The 20,116-nt window shown below is 41.6% G+C and overlaps 1 protein-coding gene across 3 annotated transcripts in view; it reads left to right on the plus strand.

Moving 5' to 3' along the window:
* LOC120989283 (stimulated by retinoic acid gene 6 protein-like) overlaps window positions 1-20,116 on the plus strand; it is a 173,371-nt gene that overhangs the window by 33,346 nt on the left and 119,909 nt on the right. For 2 of the 3 annotated variants that reach the window (XM_040417282.1, XM_040417279.1), the window contains exons 2-6: window positions 3,434-3,503; window positions 4,407-4,507; window positions 6,410-6,540; window positions 11,427-11,547; window positions 19,759-19,804. In XM_040417282.1, the coding sequence (XP_040273216.1) occupies window positions 3,434-3,503; window positions 4,407-4,507; window positions 6,410-6,540; window positions 11,427-11,547; window positions 19,759-19,804 (469 nt within the window). Of the gene's footprint in view, window positions 1-3,410; window positions 3,504-4,406; window positions 4,508-6,409; window positions 6,541-11,426; window positions 11,548-19,758; window positions 19,805-20,116 lie in introns of all 3 variants that reach the window. The other variant, XM_040417280.1, reaches the window with a different exon arrangement.

Below are 20,116 nucleotides of genomic sequence, written 5' to 3' on the forward strand. Positions count from 1 at the left end.
CTGGGTGCCCGGGCCTAAAAATATCTGACAGTGGCCTGTTCCAGTGGTGGGTGACATGAAGCCTGATTCTCTGCTATGACATGAAGACTGATTCTCTGCTGAGTCGCTGACATGAAGCCTGAATCTCTGTTATGGGACCTCTCTCCTCTGTCTGGGTGCCGGGGCCTAAATTATATGACAATGGACTGTTCCAATGTTGGGTGACGTGAAGCATGATTCTCTGCTATGACATGAAGACTGATTCTCTGCTGACATGATGCCAGATTCTCTGCTATGGGACCTCTCTCCTCTGTCTGGGTGCCGGGGCCTAAATATATGACAATGGACTGTTCCAGTGGTGGGTGACGTGAAGCCTGATTCTCTGCTATGACATGAAGACTGATTCTCTGCTGACATGATGCCAGATTCTCTGCTATGGGACCTCTCTCCTCTGTCTGGGTGCCGGGGCCTAAATATATGATAATGGACTGTTCCAGTGGTGGGTGACGTGAAGCCTGATAGTCTGCTATGACATGAAGACTGATTCTCTGCTGACATGAAGCCTGAATCTCTGTTATGGGACCTCTCTCCTCTGTCTGGGTGCCGGGGCCTAAAAATATCTGACAGTGGCCTGTTCCAGTGGTGGGTGACATGAAGCCTGATTCTCTGCTATGACATGAAGACTGATTCTCTGCTGAGTCGCTGACATGAAGCCTGAATCTCTGTTATGTGACCTCTCTCCTCTGTCTGGGTGCCGGGGCCTAAATTATATGACAATGGACTGTTCCAATGTTGGGTGACGTGAATTATGATTCTCTGCTATGACATGAAGACTGATTCTCTGCTGACATGAAGCCAGATTCTATGTTATGGGACCTCTCTCCTCTGTCTGGGTGCCGGGGCCTAAATTATATGACAATGGACTGTTCCAATGTTGGGTGACGTGAAGCATGATTCTCTGCTATGACATGAAGACTGATTCTCTGCTGACATGAAGCCTGAATCTCTGCTATGGGACCTCTCTCCTCTGCCTGGGTGCCTGGGCCTAAATATCTGACAATGGACTGTTCCAGTGGTGGGTGACGTGAAGCCTGATTCTCTGCTATGACATGAAGACTGATTCTCTGCTGACATGAAGCCAGATTCTATGCTATGGGACCTCTCTCCTCTGCCTGGGTGCCTGGGCCTAAATATCTGACAATGGACTGTTCCAGTGGTGGGTGACGTGAAGCCTGATTCTCTGCTATGACATGAAGCCTGATTCTCTGCTATGACATGAAGACTGATTCTCTGCTGACATGAAGCCAAATTCTATGTTATGGGACCTCTCTCCTCTGCCTGGGTGCTGGGGCCTAAATATCTGACAATGGACTGTTCCAGTTTTGGGTGACGTGAAGCCTGATTCTCTGCTATGACATGAAGACTGATTCTCTGCTGACATGAAGCCTTATTCTCTGCTATGGGACCTCTCTCCAATTGATATTGGTCAATTTTTATTTATTTTATTTTTATTCATTTCCCTATCCACATTTGTTTGCAGGGGATTTAACTACATTTTGCTGCCTTTTGCAGCCCTCTAGCCCTTTCCTGGGCTGTTTAACAGCCTTTTTAGTGCCGAAAAGTTCGGTCCCCATTGACTTCAATGGGGTTCGGGTTTGGGACGAAGTTCGGGTCGGGTTCGGATCCCGACCCCGAACATTTCCGGGAAGTTCGGCCGAACTTCTCGAACCCTAACATCCAGGTGTTCTCTCAACTCTACTTACAACCTATGGACTAGAAGAAAGCTTTCATGTTTTTCTAATGCTGGACAACCCCTTTAGCCTCTAGATACATTTGGCAGGCGGTTAATACATTTTTGTATGGGACGTTGGAATACAAGGATTCCACATCCATGATGGCTACGATCAAGAAGCTAGGAAAGCACTCCAATTAATAGAAGTTTTCATTGAAGATCTGTCAGTGTTGAAAGTTTGCATTGGTTAGAACGTTTCAGGTTTTACACGAGTACCCTTTCTTCAAGCGACTATGAGTTTCAGACGGCAGGCATGACTTAATAAAGGGTACTCGTGTAAAACCCGAAACATTGCAACCAATATAAACTTAGCAACCAATGTTAAAGCATAGGTTTATCTCTTCAGCAAATGGCATTTATCATGTAGAAAAATGCAAGCCACTTACTAATGTATTGTGATTCTCCATATTGTCTCCTTTGCTGGCTTGCCTCATTTTTCCATCACATTATACACGGCTTGTATCCAGGGGTGATAATAAATGCCATTTGCTGAAGGGGAGACAACCTGGATTTACTCTCCAAGCTCATTTTGTTACTTTGTTACTCTGTTGTATTTTTAAATGTGCCTGATGAAGAGACCTAATTTGTCTTCAAAGCTTGCTATGTAACATCATTGCTTCTATTTTTGTTAGTCAGTAAAAGTTATCATACCTGGAGGAATCTTATTTTGTTTCTCCTAATTAGAAAGATAAAGCATGCGCACATTGAGAAATACTGGCCTGGATAAAGAAAATAGATTTCTGTTTTAGCTTTGAACTCCTAAATAAATTGGAGTAATTCAAGATTTTGTGAGCGTTCAAAGGGCTAAAGATGTGCTATTTTAGATGCAAAATATTTTAATGTCAGATATGTGGTATTGTAAGGAAAAGAAAAACATGCAGAGTAAGTTGCAGCAAATATACAGTATTTGGTGTACATTGAAGAAAACATTATGGCAAACATTATAATAGGTGTCCCAGTATGGATTTTGCCACCCATGAATAATTTAGAGCCTATTATTACTTTCCCCTCCATACCATTTCCATGACTCTTAAGCCATTTTCTCATGCCCTCGTTTGCTGACAGTGTGCTCCTCTGGACAGGGGAGGTTCTCAACATCCAATGGGAAAATGAATAGAACCAACCAGGACTTGATCCCCTCTCTGTAGTGGTTCCTTAGCAGCCACATGGTCTGTCTCTATGAACCTATGCCCCTGATGCTACATGCTCCAATTTGCACCATTGTTATTGACTCTTGATGAGGGTGGCGTCCCACTTAGCACCTGAAATAGCCTAAAGGTGGATTCAGACGCACCAATAATCATCCAGATTATCGGAAACTACCGTTCTGGCCGTCTAAATGTGCAGCCAATCACCTTATAAACTAGCAAAAAGCTTGTTCATTGGGTGATCCTGTCATTGATGCAGGCACCACCAATCATGGCTTCTGAGCAGCAGATCATGTGGTCTAAACAGCGATCTGCTGCGCAGAATAGCTATTCCCCCATCCTCATACAGTGAATGCAGCAGTCTCCTTCTCTGAGCAAACGGCTTGAAATTAGAGCAGGATCTTTTGTGTTCTATGTAGATAATTGCAATAATTAACAGTTAAAATGACTGCATGTATCAATGCCTCTCAATAATAGCAGTGTCCTTTTAGTTGTAAAATATTTCTTTCCACAGAACAACCAATGGCACCTGTAAAAGTCTGATAGATATGGATTTGTTTCTGCACTATTCCCTCATTCCCTCGGTGAGTACTAAGTTACAGAGACTGTATAGTTAAAGATGAATCATTTTACAAGTCTTACAATTTGTGCAGACTGCAAATAATAATTATTGAGATTTTGACTTGTATCAATGTCCAGTCTGTGTCCTTTCCCTTCTACACTCGAACGTGAAGAAAGCTTGTGTGAATAGGCCGTAAAGATCTAAGGGGGACATTTATCAAAGAATGGCGATTTACGCAGATCTTTGATATCCCCTGCACTGCCGGAGGGTGCTCTTCATTTACGAAGAGGTGCATAAATGAAGCGCATAGGGACGTACTAAAAAATTGATTGGTTGGGTCTTAGTGCTGAGACCCCCATGATCACTAGAACGTGGAGAGAGAAGTGCTCGTACATCGCACTCTCTCTCCTCATTGCAGGGTAAGGAAGCAAGACAGGCCCATAGACTTGAGAACATCTTGCTTCCTCTCCTGCAGCGAGAAGAGAGAGCGTGCCATGTGAGCGCTTCTCTTTCCTAATTCTAGCAATCAGTGGGGATATCAACACTCAGACTCTCACCAATCAGAACTTTTGATATGTCCCTATAATGTATCAAAAGTTTTATAAAAACTATGTGACCTTTTAAAATGCAAGATTTTAGAAGCTGATTGGTCAATGATGTCACGTGACATATTCTGCAAATCTCATTAGTCAGAGCTGCAGCTCCAGCCTGTAAACACTTTGATCCTTCAGACTCAGATTTTCTCCAAGATCCGTAGTTCCTGAAAATTAGAACAAAAATGACACTACAAAAGTAAAATATGCCATTTACTTGAATGTCCAAATAAATCATTAATGAAGCACTGGTCAGACAAAATATGTTGATAAAGAAAATTTACTTCATTTGGAAGTATATGATATACCGGTAATTTTTTTTTTTTTTTAAGGTTCTCATAATTCTAGCTCTTTCCTTTCTTGAGAGACGCATCAAGAGGACAGCATTTGATGATACGATCCAACTTCTTGATAGAAGATTTGGATTTGTCATGTAAGTATGATCATGCTGTTAGTTAAAAGTTTATGCACACCTTCAGGGACAATTTTGTTATGGTTGCATTTCACTCGTTTTGGGCTAAAAATCATTTTTTTCAACTGGTCTTTATTAAAAATATTGAGCTGTTTTGTCATAAAGGGTTAACTGTCTAGCTGTCCGAATGGTACTTTCGGTCATCTAATAAAGCTTATCTCTACATTACTAAAAGGTCATAAACACTTATCTTACTGATAAGAACGTGGCTTAAATAAGAACTCAGCTATAATGAGTGTTTAGGACATTTATTGCAGACTGCTGACAATTCTAGAAGGATAAAAGTGACATTTTTGGGAGGGTTTTTCTAATATTAATGTGACTGTTAGGGGATTGATAGGTATAAAATACCTCGGTATAAAATACTTCGATATTGACTAATTGCATCCATGGAGTATTGGTCAAGGACTCATATAACATGATGACATTTAGTTACCAAGAGAACTAATGATATAACAGCATAGTGTGCGGCGGCAGCTCAAATTGTAACCATTGGTCCTACCACTCCAGTAGAAACGTTCCTCATCCACCTGTGGCCTCGCGATGGTAGATGTCGTCGGAGGCTGAAGAAGATGGCAAGGGAGGGTTAGGGAGGCGGGCTACCTTGCCCTGGTATGCCCTGCAAGGTCCTGCACTAAACCCTAATCACCTAGTCACGGACCCCCGCGACCAGGTGCTACAGGAACCTAACCCTGGAATTGTGCGCCCTAATAAGCCCTCTCCTGCTTAATCCCTACATGCATGTTTCGCTTTATGATGAGTAAAAAGCTCATCAGGGGAAACGCAAGGGAGCTATGGGCTGTTTGGTAACTGGGACGTACGGAGATAGATGCCGTCCATACCGCCCTGACACCAAATAATTGTCCAGAGCCAAGATGGGGCTTCAATTGGACATAATGATAATGTAGCAGGGGGAGGACAAGTTAATAATGATGTCTTCCCTCCTGCACGAGCAATGGCGCATAGACCTAATGTAGACTACCATCTACTTGTTATCAAATTGCTTTTTGTACTCTCCTTCCCCTCCCAGATGAAACGTCACAGATCCAAGCCCGCTTCAAGCCCTTCTGGAAAAAGCCTGTCCTAAGACATGGCATCATTGCTGATATCACGTCTACAGGGGAGGGTCTAGGAGAATGAATAAAACACCGCCCTCAGAGGCAAGGTCATTGATGATGCTGTGTTGACAGGGCAGAGCCTTACAAGCCTTATCACATCTCAGATGCAGATGTGATGTCATCAGGACAGGGAAACAACACAGCAGAAAATATCACGTGACCCATGAAGAGTGCAGGAAAATGGGGTATTACAGATAAACAATCACTATTAGTAAGTGATAACGTGTTGCTTCCTGTCAATTGAGGGTGAAAATCACAAAACCGGAATACCTTTTTAAGGACCTGCATCCACTAGTGAATGGAGATCGACTACATAGCCTCTCCCTCTCTGGAGGACCCAGTATTCCTGCACAATATATACAAATGGCCTATCAATTTTATTGGACACCAGATACATTTTTATTTCTTCCTGTAGTGGAGCTCAAGGGAAACATACTGCCTGGTTTACCCATGATTCCCACTGACTGCTGGGGGATAAAGCTGTGGCTCATTTTGTTAGGAACGCCTCCTAACAAAAAAAGGGATTGGTAAAAGTGGAAGGTAAGGGGCCCACTACTTGTATTGCTCGGGGGTGCCACTTATTTTAGTCTGCATCTGGTACCCCTTTAATAGAAGCACACCTATGGCAGTGAATTTGTGGTAACATACATTCCTTACCTTCACACCTTTTACGTTTTACTGGTACATAATAATAATACAGTTCTAAAATATTTTAAACCTAACCTAATTGTTTTTCTATTGACAGACCTTTAGATCTCATAGGAACCTTTACCAACAGATGGACATTTGGCTTTGCATTTGGAGCAATGACTAATAAGGTCATGTCACTTTTTTCTGAAGAATATTTGCCACCTGGAGTTCCATCATGGGCAAGAGGTACATATATATATATATATATATATATATACAGTACAGACCAAAAGTTTGGACACACCTTCTCATTCAAAGAGTTTTCTTTATTTTCATGACTATGAAGGCATCAAAACTATGAATTAACACATGTGGAATTATATATATAACAAACAAGTGTGAAACAACTGAAAATATGTCAGATTCTAGGTTCTTCAAAGTAGCCACCTTTTGCTTTGATTACTGCTTTGCACACTCTTGGCATTCTCTTGATGAGCTTCAAGAGGTAGTCCCCTGAAATGGTTTTCCAACAGTCTTGAAGGAGTTCCCAGAGATGCTTAGCACTTGTTGGCCCTTTTGCCTTCACTCTGCGGTCCAGCTCAACCCAAACCATCTCGATTGGGTTCAGGTCCGGTGACTGTGGAGGCCAGGTCATCTGGCGCAGCACCCCATCACTCTCCTTCATGGTCAAATAGCCCTTACTTTCAAAGTTTTCCCAATTTTTCGGCTGACTGACTGACCTTCATTTCTTAAAGTAATGATGGCCACTAGTTTTTCTTTACTTAGCTGCTTTTTTCTTGCCATAATACAAATTCTAACAGTCTATTCAGTAGGACTATCAGCTGTGTATCCACCTGACTTCTCCTCAACGCAACTGATGGTCCCAACCCCATTTATAAGGCAAGAAATCCCACTTATTAAACCTGACAGGGCACAAAAGCAAAAGGTGGCTACTTTGAAGAACCTAGAATATGACATATTTTCAGTTGTTTCACACTTGTTTGTTATGTATATAATTCCACATGTGTTCATTCATAGTTTTGATGCCTTCAGTGTGAATCTACAATTTTCATAGTCATGAAAATAAAGAAAACTCTTTGAATGAGAAGGTGTGTCCAAACTTTTGGTCTGTACTGTATATATATATAATCACTTCCAATGTTTTTTAGGTTTGAAAAGAACTTAAACGGGTATTCCTAACTCAGACATTGGGGGCATATCGCTAGGATATGCCCCCAATGTCTGATAGGTGCGGGTCCCAACTCTGGGACCCGCAACTATACTTAGAACAGAGCCTGCAAAGTCCCGGAGGACGCACCGCACATGCGCAGCCTCTCTCCATTCATTCCTATGGAAGCGTGCCGCTCAGCTATATTCGGAAGTTCATATGAAATTAATGAGAGGAGTACAGCTCAATTCACTTCTATGGGGCTGACAGAAATAGCCAAACCAGTACCCAGCTATTTTCAGCTCCCTCGTAGGACTGTACGGAGGGCAGTTGTGCTTGTGCGATGTGCCCTGTGGGGTTTTGTGGGCTCCATTCTAAGTATACCTAAGTGCACCTATCAGACATTGATCAGACATTCTAGCAATATGCCCCCAATGTCTGAGATGGGAATAGCCCTTTAAAGTGGTTGACATTGATAGCATATCGCTAGTATATGCCATCAATATCAGATAGAAGAGGGTCCTAGAGGTGGGACTCGCTCCTATCTCCAGATTGGGGCCCCTGAAGTGAAGGAGACATGGGACCCACACCTATCTGACACTGATGGCATATCCTAGCGATATGCTCTCAATGTGCTAGCTGGGAATACCCCTTAATATTATTGTATAAAGCCATTTGAAGGTATATAGGATGGAGAGAACTAGGCAGCTCCCTAAGAACCCCCTAGAAAAAAGGGGGGAAATTCAGTACCAACTGGTGGACTGAAGTTAGAATAGGGTTGCTGGTGAGTCGGGTATCACAGGAGTCCTGATGATACCCAGGGGGCGCTACATAAACTCCAGTGCTATTAATAAAATTGTACAGTTATAGTGGAATACACTATTGTTATCTTGATAAAAAGTTGCACTTACTTCACCGGGGAGGAGGGCATAGGATAAAGCTCAAGACACCTATACCTCAACCTCCCCCGCCAAGGTTATCTGTGGTGTTACATAGGACTTTAGGTGACATCTTCTACATTAGCTGTACTCAGAGAGTTATCACTGTGTTATCTGTGGTGTTGCATAGGACTTCAGGTGACATCTACTACATTATCTGTACTCAGAGAGTTATCACTGTGTTATCTGTGGTGTTACATAGGACTTCAGGTGACATCTACTACATTATCTGTTCCTTAGAGAGTTATCACTGTGTTATCTGTGGTGTTACATAGGACTGCAGGTACCATCTACTACATTATCTGTACTCAGAGAGTTATCACTGTGTTATCTGTGGTGTTACATAGGACTTTAGGTGACATCTTCTACATTATCTGTACTCAGAGAGTTATCACTGTGTTATCTGTGGTGTTGCATAGGACTTCAGGTGACATCTACTACATTATCTGTACTCAGAGAGTTATCACTGTGTTATCTGTGGTGTTACATAGGACTTCAGGTGACATCTACTACATTATCTGTTCCTTAGAGAGTTATCACTGTGTTATCTGTGGTGTTACATAGGACTGCAGGTACCATCTACTACATTATCTGTACTCAGAGAGTTATCACTGTGTTATCTGTGGTGTTGCATAGGACTTCAGGTGACATCTACTACATTATCTGTACTCAGAGAGTTTTCACTGTGTTATCTGTGGTGTTACATAGGACTGCAGGTGACATCTACTACATTATCTGTACTCAGAGAGTTATCACTGTGTTATCTGTGGTGTTACATAGGACTTCAGGTGACATCTACTACATTATCTGTTCCTTAGAGAGTTATCACTGTGTTATCTGTGGTGTTACATAGGACTGCAGGTACCATCTACTACATTATCTGTACTCAGAGAGTTTTCACTGTGTTATCTGTGGTGTTACATAGGACTTCAGGTGACATCTACTACATTATCTGTTCCTTAGAGAGTTTTCACTGTGTTATCTGTGGTGTTACATAGGACTGCAGGTGACATCTACTACATTATCTGTACTCAGAGAGTTATCACTGTGTTATCTGTGGTGTTACATAGGACTTCAGGTGACATCTACAACATTATCTTTACTCAAAGACTCTGACTACAAATAATGTAGTAACCTGCAGTCCTATGTAACCCCCCAGATAACACTGTGATAAGTTTCTGGGAACAGATAATGTAGTAGATGCTACCTGCAGTCCTATGTAACACTACAGATAACATAAGTTAAAGGGGTTCTCAAAGATTTACATATTGATGGCTTATCCTTAGGGTAAGTCATCAATATGAGACTGGTGGAAGTCTGACTTCTGGCACCCGTGCCGATCAGCTGTTTCAGGAGACCGTGGTGCTCACAGTAGCTCCGTGTCCTTCTCACTGCTTACCAAACACAGTGCTGTCCATTTGATAGTGGTTGTTCTTGGTATTGTAGCTCAGCCCCATTCACGTGGATGGGACTGAGCTGCGCCTAGGCCAAGGGACTGATGAATGTAATGTCACATGGCCTATAAAGAGGCCGCTGGGCTCACGGAAGTGCCACGGCCTCTTCATACAGAAAAAAATAACTATTGGGCAGCACATGGAAGAAGGGATGTCAGGGGAAAATGGAGAGAGGGGGCCCAAGTTTGGTAGACAGCCTATAATGCAGTTAATCCGCCCCTGACTCTCAGCACCCACATCAATGAGCTGTTTGAAGATGCCATGGCACTCGTGCAAGCACAGCAGCTTCTTCCTAGTTTACATCTGGTTTTACATAGCGACTGTCCTTGGTATTACAGTTTAGTCCCATTCTAGTGAACATGCTGCAGCTGCCTGCACAGCGGGCTACTCTAAGGGCCAGTTCACACTGAGTTTTTTGTGCTGATTTTGGAGCGTTTCTGCCTCAAGTCAGCTCCAAAAAAAAATGAAAACAGCCTCTCATTCATTTCAATGGGAAGCAGCACTTTCTTCTTTTTTACACGTGTCTGAATCTCCCATTGAAATGAATAGGAAACAGAAAAAAACAGCTCCATGAAAGTCCATGCGTTTTTTGGCGCAGATCTGGTTCAAATCTGCTTCAAAAACCTGAAGTGGAAAATTCAGCTTTGCATTGAACATTTTTTTACGCTGAAAAAAGACACATGTATTCTGCACTGATTTGAAGTGAACACTTTTTTTCTGCGCTGAAAAAAAAAAGACGGCTATTCTGCGCTGATTTTTTAAGTGTGTATTTCAAAATCAGTTGTAAGAACTGGCCCTAAGCATTGCTGTGCAGGACAAATTGCAGCTCTTTCAAATTAGAAAGTGATGGTATATCCTTCCAATACCAAGAGTGGAAAAACAACTTTAAATTTGCATTGTGTTCATTCTAGTGATATTTACTATCATTATAGCAACAGAATAATGAAACAGCAGTGCCTGATTTGTCATATCACGGACACAAATGGCACCCATTGACTATAATGGGGTCGACCGAGTTTCTGTTATGGTGTCCGTCATTCTGCCTCACAAAATAGCGCAGGATTTTTGTTGCAATCTGTGACAGAGGCCCCTAAGGGTCCATTCACACATCCGTAATTGTTTTGCGGATCCCCAAATTGCAAAACACGAACACCGACAATGTGCATTCCGCAATTTGCGGACCGCACATCGCCGGCACTATATCAGAAAATGCCTAATCTTGTCCGAATAGGACATGTTCTATTTTTTTGAGGAAACGGAAGCTCGGATGCGGAAGTGCGGATCCGCAAATGCGGATGCGGATCTACGGATGCGGACAGCACATTCCGGCCTTATTGAAAATGAATGGGTCTGCAACCGTTCCGCAAAATTGCGGAACGGATGCGGACCCATTTTGTGGAAGTGTGAATGGACCCTAACTGTACCAGTCCAGATGTGAACTTACCGAAATGTATCTAATGTGCAGTAAAATGAGGCAGTGCAGTGTGAAGATTCTTTGCCATTGCTATTGCCACAATATTATTGTGTACTTTGCAGACTGTACAAATCTGTACTTTACTAATCTATTTCTAGCATTTGGACTTTTAATTGGAGCAATTGAAGTTGGCCTATCCTATTATCCTATATTTGCCTGTCTCACTACAGAAAACAAAATCATAGGATCTGTTATAGGTTTCCTATACACTCTGACTTGGTGAGTATCACTATAAGCTACCAGTTACTTGTAGTGGATGTTCTGTATAAGCAGCAGTTGTGCACTTAAAGAGAATCTGTCACCACGAAATGCATTGTGCAGGCAACATGTTATAGAGCAGGAGGAGCTGAACAGATTGATATATAGTTAAAACTTGTAATTTTTACATTGATATATAGGGGTTCTCCAGGCTTTTCTTATAAATTCCCAGACTTCTCACCCACAGTATACTGTACAGCTGAACAGGAAGACCTGTGAACACATCCGTTCAGCACCTGAGCGGAGCACCCTGCTGCCAGTCTGAGCACAGCAGAGAGGGTGGCATCTGTGGTACCACAGATGGGTAAGTGCTGAGGAAAGAATCTTATATGAGAAGACTGATTTTCAGAAAAAAGCTCAGAGAACCCCTTTAAGTTCAGAAAGAGCCAAAATGTTGTTTTCTATTATTTTATTTATTTTCTATACAGCTTAATCTTCAACATTATAAAATTTCTCATTTTACCCACAAAACTCCCCCCCCCTCCCCCTTCCTTGCGGTGTGTCTCCTATCCCCGCTGTCAACCAAGACAGAAAAAGGGATAACAGTGGGGGTAAAGGCAGGAAAGCTTAAGACTTCCAAATCCCCCATACCTTATTCCATTTCTCCTAAATATGTCTTTGTTTATATAAGATTCTTTCATATTTCTTAATCTTAAATAATGTGTAGATAATCAGCCCCAAGCGAATCGCACCGTGGACAATTGGACGTATTTCTCAACCCACATTTATTGAGCCATACTGGTGTAACATATACTCTATGTATGATATTAAATTGAACCAAAACGTGATTAAAATTATGTGACACTAATCTTAAACTAGCCATTATTTTCCCGCAATCATCTGGTTGGATCTTTAAAACAGATTCCCAAGCTTTTTGTCCGGGGGAATGTATACTATTAAAAAGTGCTTCAAGAAGCAATTTATAAAGTTGATACATTTTAAACTTCTGCCCCAAATTTCCCATCAAATCATTCAAAGGTGTACAGGTATCTATGTGTAACAAAGATTTCCCCTTTACACTAGAAAGTGCCAAACGTAACTGTAAATATCTAAACCAGGATAAATTAATTATGTGCTCTCTTTGTGTCAACTCCTAAAAAGGAACTATATCTCCATTACTCACCACTTGTGCAACATACAGAATATTGTTTTTTTCCCAATATTTATCTTCAGCTAAATCATCCAACTCCTGTAAATGATAATTATGCCAGAGTGGCGAGCAATGGAGAGATACCCTTATTCCCGACCAACCTCTAACAGTGCTCCACTTCTTAACAAATAACTTTCTAGATTCCCTATAATCCTGCTGAACTCTGGATAATAACCCAGACTCTAATAATGTAAACATATTATCATATGCAGATCTACTCAACAAATTCCTACAGAGTGGACTTTCCTCCCAGTGGTTATAAAGCCATAGCTGTGAAGCTATAAAATAGCCCTTGAAATAGGGAAGGTTCAACCCTACCTGTTCTATCGGGTTATAAAGGTATTCCAATTTAAGCCTCACCCGCTTTCTTCCCCACAGCAGATCATTAATAATTCTCTCAATTAGCTTAAAAAATGTATCCTCAATCCACAATGGGGAATTCCTAAGAATATAGAGGAGTTGGGGTAAAATCACCATCTTAACCAGGGATATCCTGTCAGCTCTAGATAGAGGGAGCCAAAGCCATACCATCTCTTTTGACCTCAACTTACTTATCAATGGAATCCAATTTAGATATAAAAATTCTTCAACTTTAGGGGATATAATCATGCCCAAGTATGCAAATGAATTAGGAATCCTAAGTGAACTCAAAAGCCCCTCAATAGAATAGTCAGGTCTATCAACAGGCATAAGTGTCGTCTTTGACCAGTTAATATCAAAACCCGAAACTGCACCAAAGGTATTAACTAACTATTTGAATAAATTCGGGAAGTGAGGTATTGGTATGATTTTACAAAAAACAAAACGTCATCCGCATATAAAGAAATACGGTCCTCTAGTCCTAATATCCCAAACCCCTCAATCCCGGGGTCCTGCCTAATTCTGGCAGCAAGGGGCTTAATATAGATATCGAATAACAATGGGGAGAGTGGACAACCCTGACGGGTACCTCTACTTAAAGAGAAGCTCTCCGTCAGGCTCCCTTTAATATTCAATCTTGTAATAGGGGACTTATACAAAAGCTTAACGAGATTTATAAATCTTGTACCAAATCCCATCTTTCCCAAAACCTTCCAAAGGAATCCCCACTCCATCCTGTCAAACGCCTTAGAGGCATCTAATGACAGAATGGAGCGAGAGACCCCCCTGGAGGACTGTATATTAGCAAACAATCGATGAAGATTATAAGTACTCTTATTAGGAATAAATCCATTTTGGTCAGGGTGTATAATTGATGTAATAACCTTGGATAGTCTCGTAGCCAGAATTCATGAGAGAAGCTTCATATCTGTATTCAATAAGGAATTAGGCCTATACGACCCCACATTTAAGGCGTCCTTCCCTTTTTTCAATATTAATGTTATTACAGCCTCTGTCATTGACTCTGGAAGGCTACCCTCCTCAAATGATCCTAAAAACACCCTCAATAAACAAGGGAGAATAATCTCTCCATACTTACGATAAAATTCATATGGGAGTCCATCTGTCCCAGGGGAAGAATTTCCCGAACATGCCTTCTGTGCAGCCTCTAGCTCCTCTAGAGAGAGAGATCTAAATCCAGAAACTCCCTCTGAGTATCAGTAAGAACTGGGAGAGAAATAGAGTCCAAATATGAATTCATCTCTTCATCTAGTATAACCTTATCTGAATTATATAGTTCAGAAAAATGCTTCAAAAAATTTCCCTTTATACGCTCTTGTTTTTCAATAATTATACCCTCAGATGACCGAATACTATCTCTTTTCTTTTGTTCTTGATTAGAAATCACCCTCGCCAAGAGTTTCCCTTGTCTCCCCTCTTCAGAAGAAAAAATGGGCCTTTTCCAAGAGAAAGTCAGCATACACCTGGCTTGCATTTTGCATATTTTCCCTGTTTCCTGTAGTTTTACTCCTAAAGAACTCATTCATGGCAATTAACGTTGCTTCTTTTAATTCCCCCTCCTTCTTACTGTATCCCTTTTTATTATTGAAAATATTACTTACAAAAATTCCCCTTATAAAGGCCTTAAAGGGGTTGTCTGAGTTATTTTTTTGTTCTTTGTATGGCAAATGAAAGGACTTTACAATTCACTTACTTTATCTCCAGTTGCTGCTTTCTCAGATTTCACTGAGGGTCACATGACCTGTGATGTCAGCCTCTCTCCCTGCTCTAATGATGTTTTGTGCACAAGCCTGAGAGAACATATATGTGCCTGTACACCATACGTCACTGTGCTGGCCACGCCCCCCTGCACTGCCAGCTGCTGCTTATTGCTCTCTCCATTGAGGAAAAACATTAACCCCTTCAGCTGCACAGACTCAGGGCTGAAGGATTTACTGAGTAGCTGCAGGCAGTGAGGAGACAAATGGTGGGCACAGGAGCTGACAGAGGAGTTCTGCAGAGCATTGCACAAGAACAGGTAAGGGGAAGATCCTGTGTGTATCAGCAGTGTCATTGTACAGCTGGGACCTGTAGTCCTACAAATACAACATGCTGTTGAGTCTCCCAGCAGGCAGACATGTCACTCAGGGCAGCACTTGTATTCACTGCCTTTGCCGAGCAGGGGGAGGGACAGATATTGTTGTTATTGCAGGTAAACAAAGGGCCAGAAGATAACCAGGGAAATGAGAAAATTGATATTTTTTTTGCCATAAACTTGCTTAGCTTTGTTATATATTGCTGCCCAACAGATTTACAGTGCTATATATTTTTTTTTCATAACTCGGACAACCCCTTTAAATGCGTCCCATACCAATTGGACTATAGCTGTATTCTCATTTCTATCCCAAAAGTACCCCATCTCCTGTTTCACCAGTTCATGAATATCCTCACCCATTTTAAAAATCCAATGAGGGTTCAATATAAATAAGGGTCTTACTTTATGATAATTGCCACCCATGTTTAATTCCAGAGATAGGGGTACATGGTCCGATAACGACCTGGCCTCGTATTTCATAGATTTAATAATTCTAAGATGGTTTTTATTTATTAAGGCCAGGTCTATCCTAGACATAGAATTTCCAGATTTACTTATACAGGAGTAAGCTATTTTCTCTTTTCCAGCCCATCCCCAAACATCTACATAACTTGCTTCCAGAAAAAAGCATGCCAAAGGGGACCCTTAGGCTGGAGAATAAGTATCTCCCCCCACAGAAATCCTATCTTTTTTGGATTCATAACACAATTAAAGTCCCCAATCACTAATGAAGGACATTCAGGCCACTGATCCACAAAAGTTAATAAACAATTAAGTACTTATAAAGAGAAGGGGGGTGGGATATAAACAAAAGCCATAATACACTGTCTTCCAGAGAATAACTAGTAAAGGTAGAATGATAGGTCTGCGAAGCCCATCCCCTACCGATTTGCAAAGCCGACTCCTCGGTAGCATGAGTCTCCACCAAGCAAATAATCACTGGTAGATGTCTCTGAACCTGGTCAAAGACCGCCTGTCTTTTAATCTTATCCCCAAGGCCTCGCACATTCCAAGTAAAGATTCTAACTGCCATCAGACCAACCACCAGATTCCCATAATATAGATATATTTCAAATCCCCGTTCCCAACCCCACCATCTTAGGAGACACATCGCAACCCATCCCAGCCCCTTTCCCCTACACTTCCCGATCTGCCACATCACTGCACAGATCTCTCACCTAAGACCACCCCTCCCCCTCTCCTATCAACATCTAGAGTAGAAAAAGAGAACCAAAAAAAAAAGGAAAGATAATCATGAAAAAAACTGCTTAAATATTATTTCGGTCCAGCCTGGCTATAACAGAATACGAGGTTTCAAAAAAATGGGTTTAACTATTAAATATTATTCCCAGTTTAGCTGGATAGACAAACGAATATCTAATGTCCTTTTCCTGTAAACTTTTTTTTGCCGCCGTAAAACTCTTTTCCTGAATCTCTTTAGAGAAATCAGGAAAGAAAAGCAATTTATTTCCATAATATACAATAGGCGGACACTCTCTTGCCCTTCTCAAAACCGTGTCTCTGTCTCGTGACGTCAGTATCTTCCCCAAAAGTATCCGTGGCTGCCTCCCAGGGATAGGTTTACCCCCTGGAACCCGGTGTGCCCTTTCCACCAGAACAGAGGAGAAAAATGTTCCTTCCCAAACTTTTCCTCAATCAGGGTCTGCAATCATTTCAGCAAGGTTTTTTTTCTTCAGAGCCTTCGGTAGACCCAAAATTCTCAAATTACATCTCCTAGATCTGTCCTCCAGATCCACCACCTTCTTTTTAAGGATATTAACCTTCATTCTCAACATAGAAGTTTCTGATTTAACTATTTTGGCCTCTCCCTCCAAAGTCCCCACAGTTTTTTCTATAGTTGTAACTCTGTCCCGAATCTGAATTGCCCCGAGCTGTGTTGAGATATTCTGTATTAGATCTCCATTTTTTTTAACTGCAGCCAGGATTTCTTTTAATGGGGCAGGCTCCAAAATAGAATAATTTAACTCTTCCCTCATCACCTCTTGATTCTGAAGATCCTCCTCTATTACTTCACCCACTTTAGATCCAGAGATGTTTTTACCATTCAGATCAGCCATCCCTTTTTATCCTGCTCTTGTAATTACATTTGGGGACTTTAAAAACTGATCTATTTTCACAGTTTCCAATGTTTTCTGCCCCATTTTTTGACACGAATAGTCCGCTAAACGTCTATTTTGCTTAAGGGCCATTTCCTTCCCCCTTTTTTTTTTTTTTTTATCTCCCTCTCTCTCCCTCCCCTCCTCAAATTCAGCTATATTTCAGCCCTCCAAGTTTGGTTAAAGAGCAAGAGGGGAAGGAGAAAGTAAAAAAAAAAACAAGAAAAGAGGGAGAGAGAAAGAAAAAGAAAAAAAAAAAGAAAAACAGAGAGGAAGAAAAAAAATCTCAATATAAACTGTTCCCAATGGTTTTTCCATGCAAATTGAAAAAGTTCAGCAGCAATTCATCCAAGTCAGTCCCAATGCATATTTGATAGTAACATCAACAATACCGTGGACAGAATGAGCTATAGAGACTTACATATATATATATATATATATATATATATATACACTGCTCAAAAAAATAAAGGTAACACAAAAATAAAACATCCTAGATCTGAGTTAATTAAATATTCTTCTGAAATACTTTGTTCTTTACATAGTTGAATGTGCTGACAACAAAAACACACAAAAAAAAAAAAATGGAAATCAAATTTTTCAACCCATGGAGGTCTGGATTTGGAGTCACACTCAAAATTAAAGTGGAAAAACACACTACAGGCTGATCCAACTTTGATGTAATATCCTTAAAACAAGTCAAAATGAGGCTCAGTAGTGTGTGTGGCCACCATGTGCCTGTATGACCTCCCTACAATGCCTGTGCATGCTCCTGATGAGGTGGCGGACGGTCTCCTGAGGGATCTCCTCCCAGACCTGGACTAAAGCATCTGCCAACTCCTGGACAGTCTGTGGTGCAACGTGACGTACAGCGAGACATGATCTCCTAGATGTGCTCAATTGGATTCAGGTCTGGGGAAGGGGCGGGCCAGTCCATAGCATCAATGCCTTCTTCTTGCAGGAACTGCTGACACACTCCAGCCACATGATGTCTAGCATTGTCTTGCATTAGGAGGAACCCAGGGCCAACCACACCAGCATATGGTGTCACAAGGGGTCTGAGGATCTCATCTCGGTACCTAATGGCAGTCAGGCTACCTGCTGTCCTGCTGCTGGGTTGTTGCCCTCCTACGGCCTCCTCCACATCTCCTGATGTACTGGCCTGTCTCCTGGTAGCGCCTCCATGCTCTGGACACTACGCTGACAGACACAGCAAACCTTCTTGCCACAGCTCGCATTGATGTGCCATCCTGGATAAGCTGCACTACCTGAGCCACTTGTGTGGGTTGTAGACTCCGTCTCATGCTACCACTAGAGTGAAAGCACCGCCAGCATTCAAAAGTGACCAAAACATCAGCCAGGAAGCATAGGAACTGAGAAGTGGTCTGTGATCACCACCTGCAGAACCACTCCTTTATTGGGGGTGTCTTGCTAATTGCCTATAATTTCCACCTGTTGTCTATCCCATTTGCACAACAGCATGTGAAATTGATTGTTACTCAGTGTTGCTTCCTAAGTGGACAGTTTGATTTCACATTATTTTGATTGACTTGGAGTTACATTGTGTTGTTTAAGTGTTCCCTTTATTTTTTTGAGCAGTGTATATATATATATATATATATATATATATATATATATGATAAGCAGCAGAGGGGTCATGGAGGCACTTCAATACTCATAGAGGAGGTAGCTTATTCATACATGCAGGAGGTGGCTTGTTCATATAGCCAGGAGGCAGGAGGTAGTATTAAAGCAGGTGGAGGCAAATGAACACTGAAGACAAGACAGTCAAACCTTCCGATCCCAGTAGAGTGGAGGCAGGAGATGGCCCATTCATGGAGGCAGGAGGCAACACCAAGGCAGGTGGAGACAGATAGGGTTGGAGGAAACATACAGCCGAACCTTCTGCTCCCATCAATGATGGCGTAGAGGAGACGGAAAAAACAAGCCGGAACCCACACGCTCCCAAGTTTCAAAGGGGGGGACCTCCTCTGAACACAAACAGCGCGGCGGTACCTTGAGTATCCAAAGCGGCTCCACTACATGCGGACGCCAAGGTTCAACATAGCGAGGTAGGAGAAGAGAGGAGGGGCGCGACGTAGCTCCTCCCTACATCATCCCGTCATGACTTAGAAAGAGACGAAATTCAAATGTATCAATTACGTTTTACTGAATATTTTCCCACAAAACTAAATATCAATCTGCTCAGCTCCTCCTGCTCTATGACATGCTGCCTACAGACTGCACTGCATTTCGTGATGACAGGCCTTCTTTAAAATAGAAATAGAACAATGGGATTTGCAATCTTATTCATAAAATTTCTTTAGTAATCTCACAATAAGAAATCAATATTATAAACAGAACTTCTCCATATAACAGCCTAAAAAAGTGACTTCGTAATTGCTGATTTTTGTACTGATTTTATCTTTATTTATTTGTTTATCTTTTAGGTTTATAGTAACAATGATTGATATTGCATTGTGCCCACATGGAGATGTAAGTCCTGAAAACTGTTTTAACAATCACCAGTACTGATGTAAACTCAGATAGCATGATCTCACAATTTTTATTAACCACTGTGCAACATCCTTATGGCCTTTTAATGATTCGCTTAAAATGAAGTCAGCACATCTATTAACTATTAAAAGTGAGCTCTAAACACTGTGGGTTAAAACTAGCTGATGCCCATTATTAGTGCCACATCACTATGTTATTGAACTGCTTTGTTTTTAGACGGTGGCTGGGAGTGCACTTCCCCACACCACCACTCTGATTGAAGTGCGCACTGGCACACACTGATCACTTATA

The sequence above is a fragment of the Bufo bufo genome, chromosome 2 (assembly GCF_905171765.1).
Source record: "Bufo bufo chromosome 2, aBufBuf1.1, whole genome shotgun sequence".
Classification (NCBI taxonomy): domain Eukaryota; kingdom Metazoa; phylum Chordata; class Amphibia; order Anura; family Bufonidae; genus Bufo; species Bufo bufo.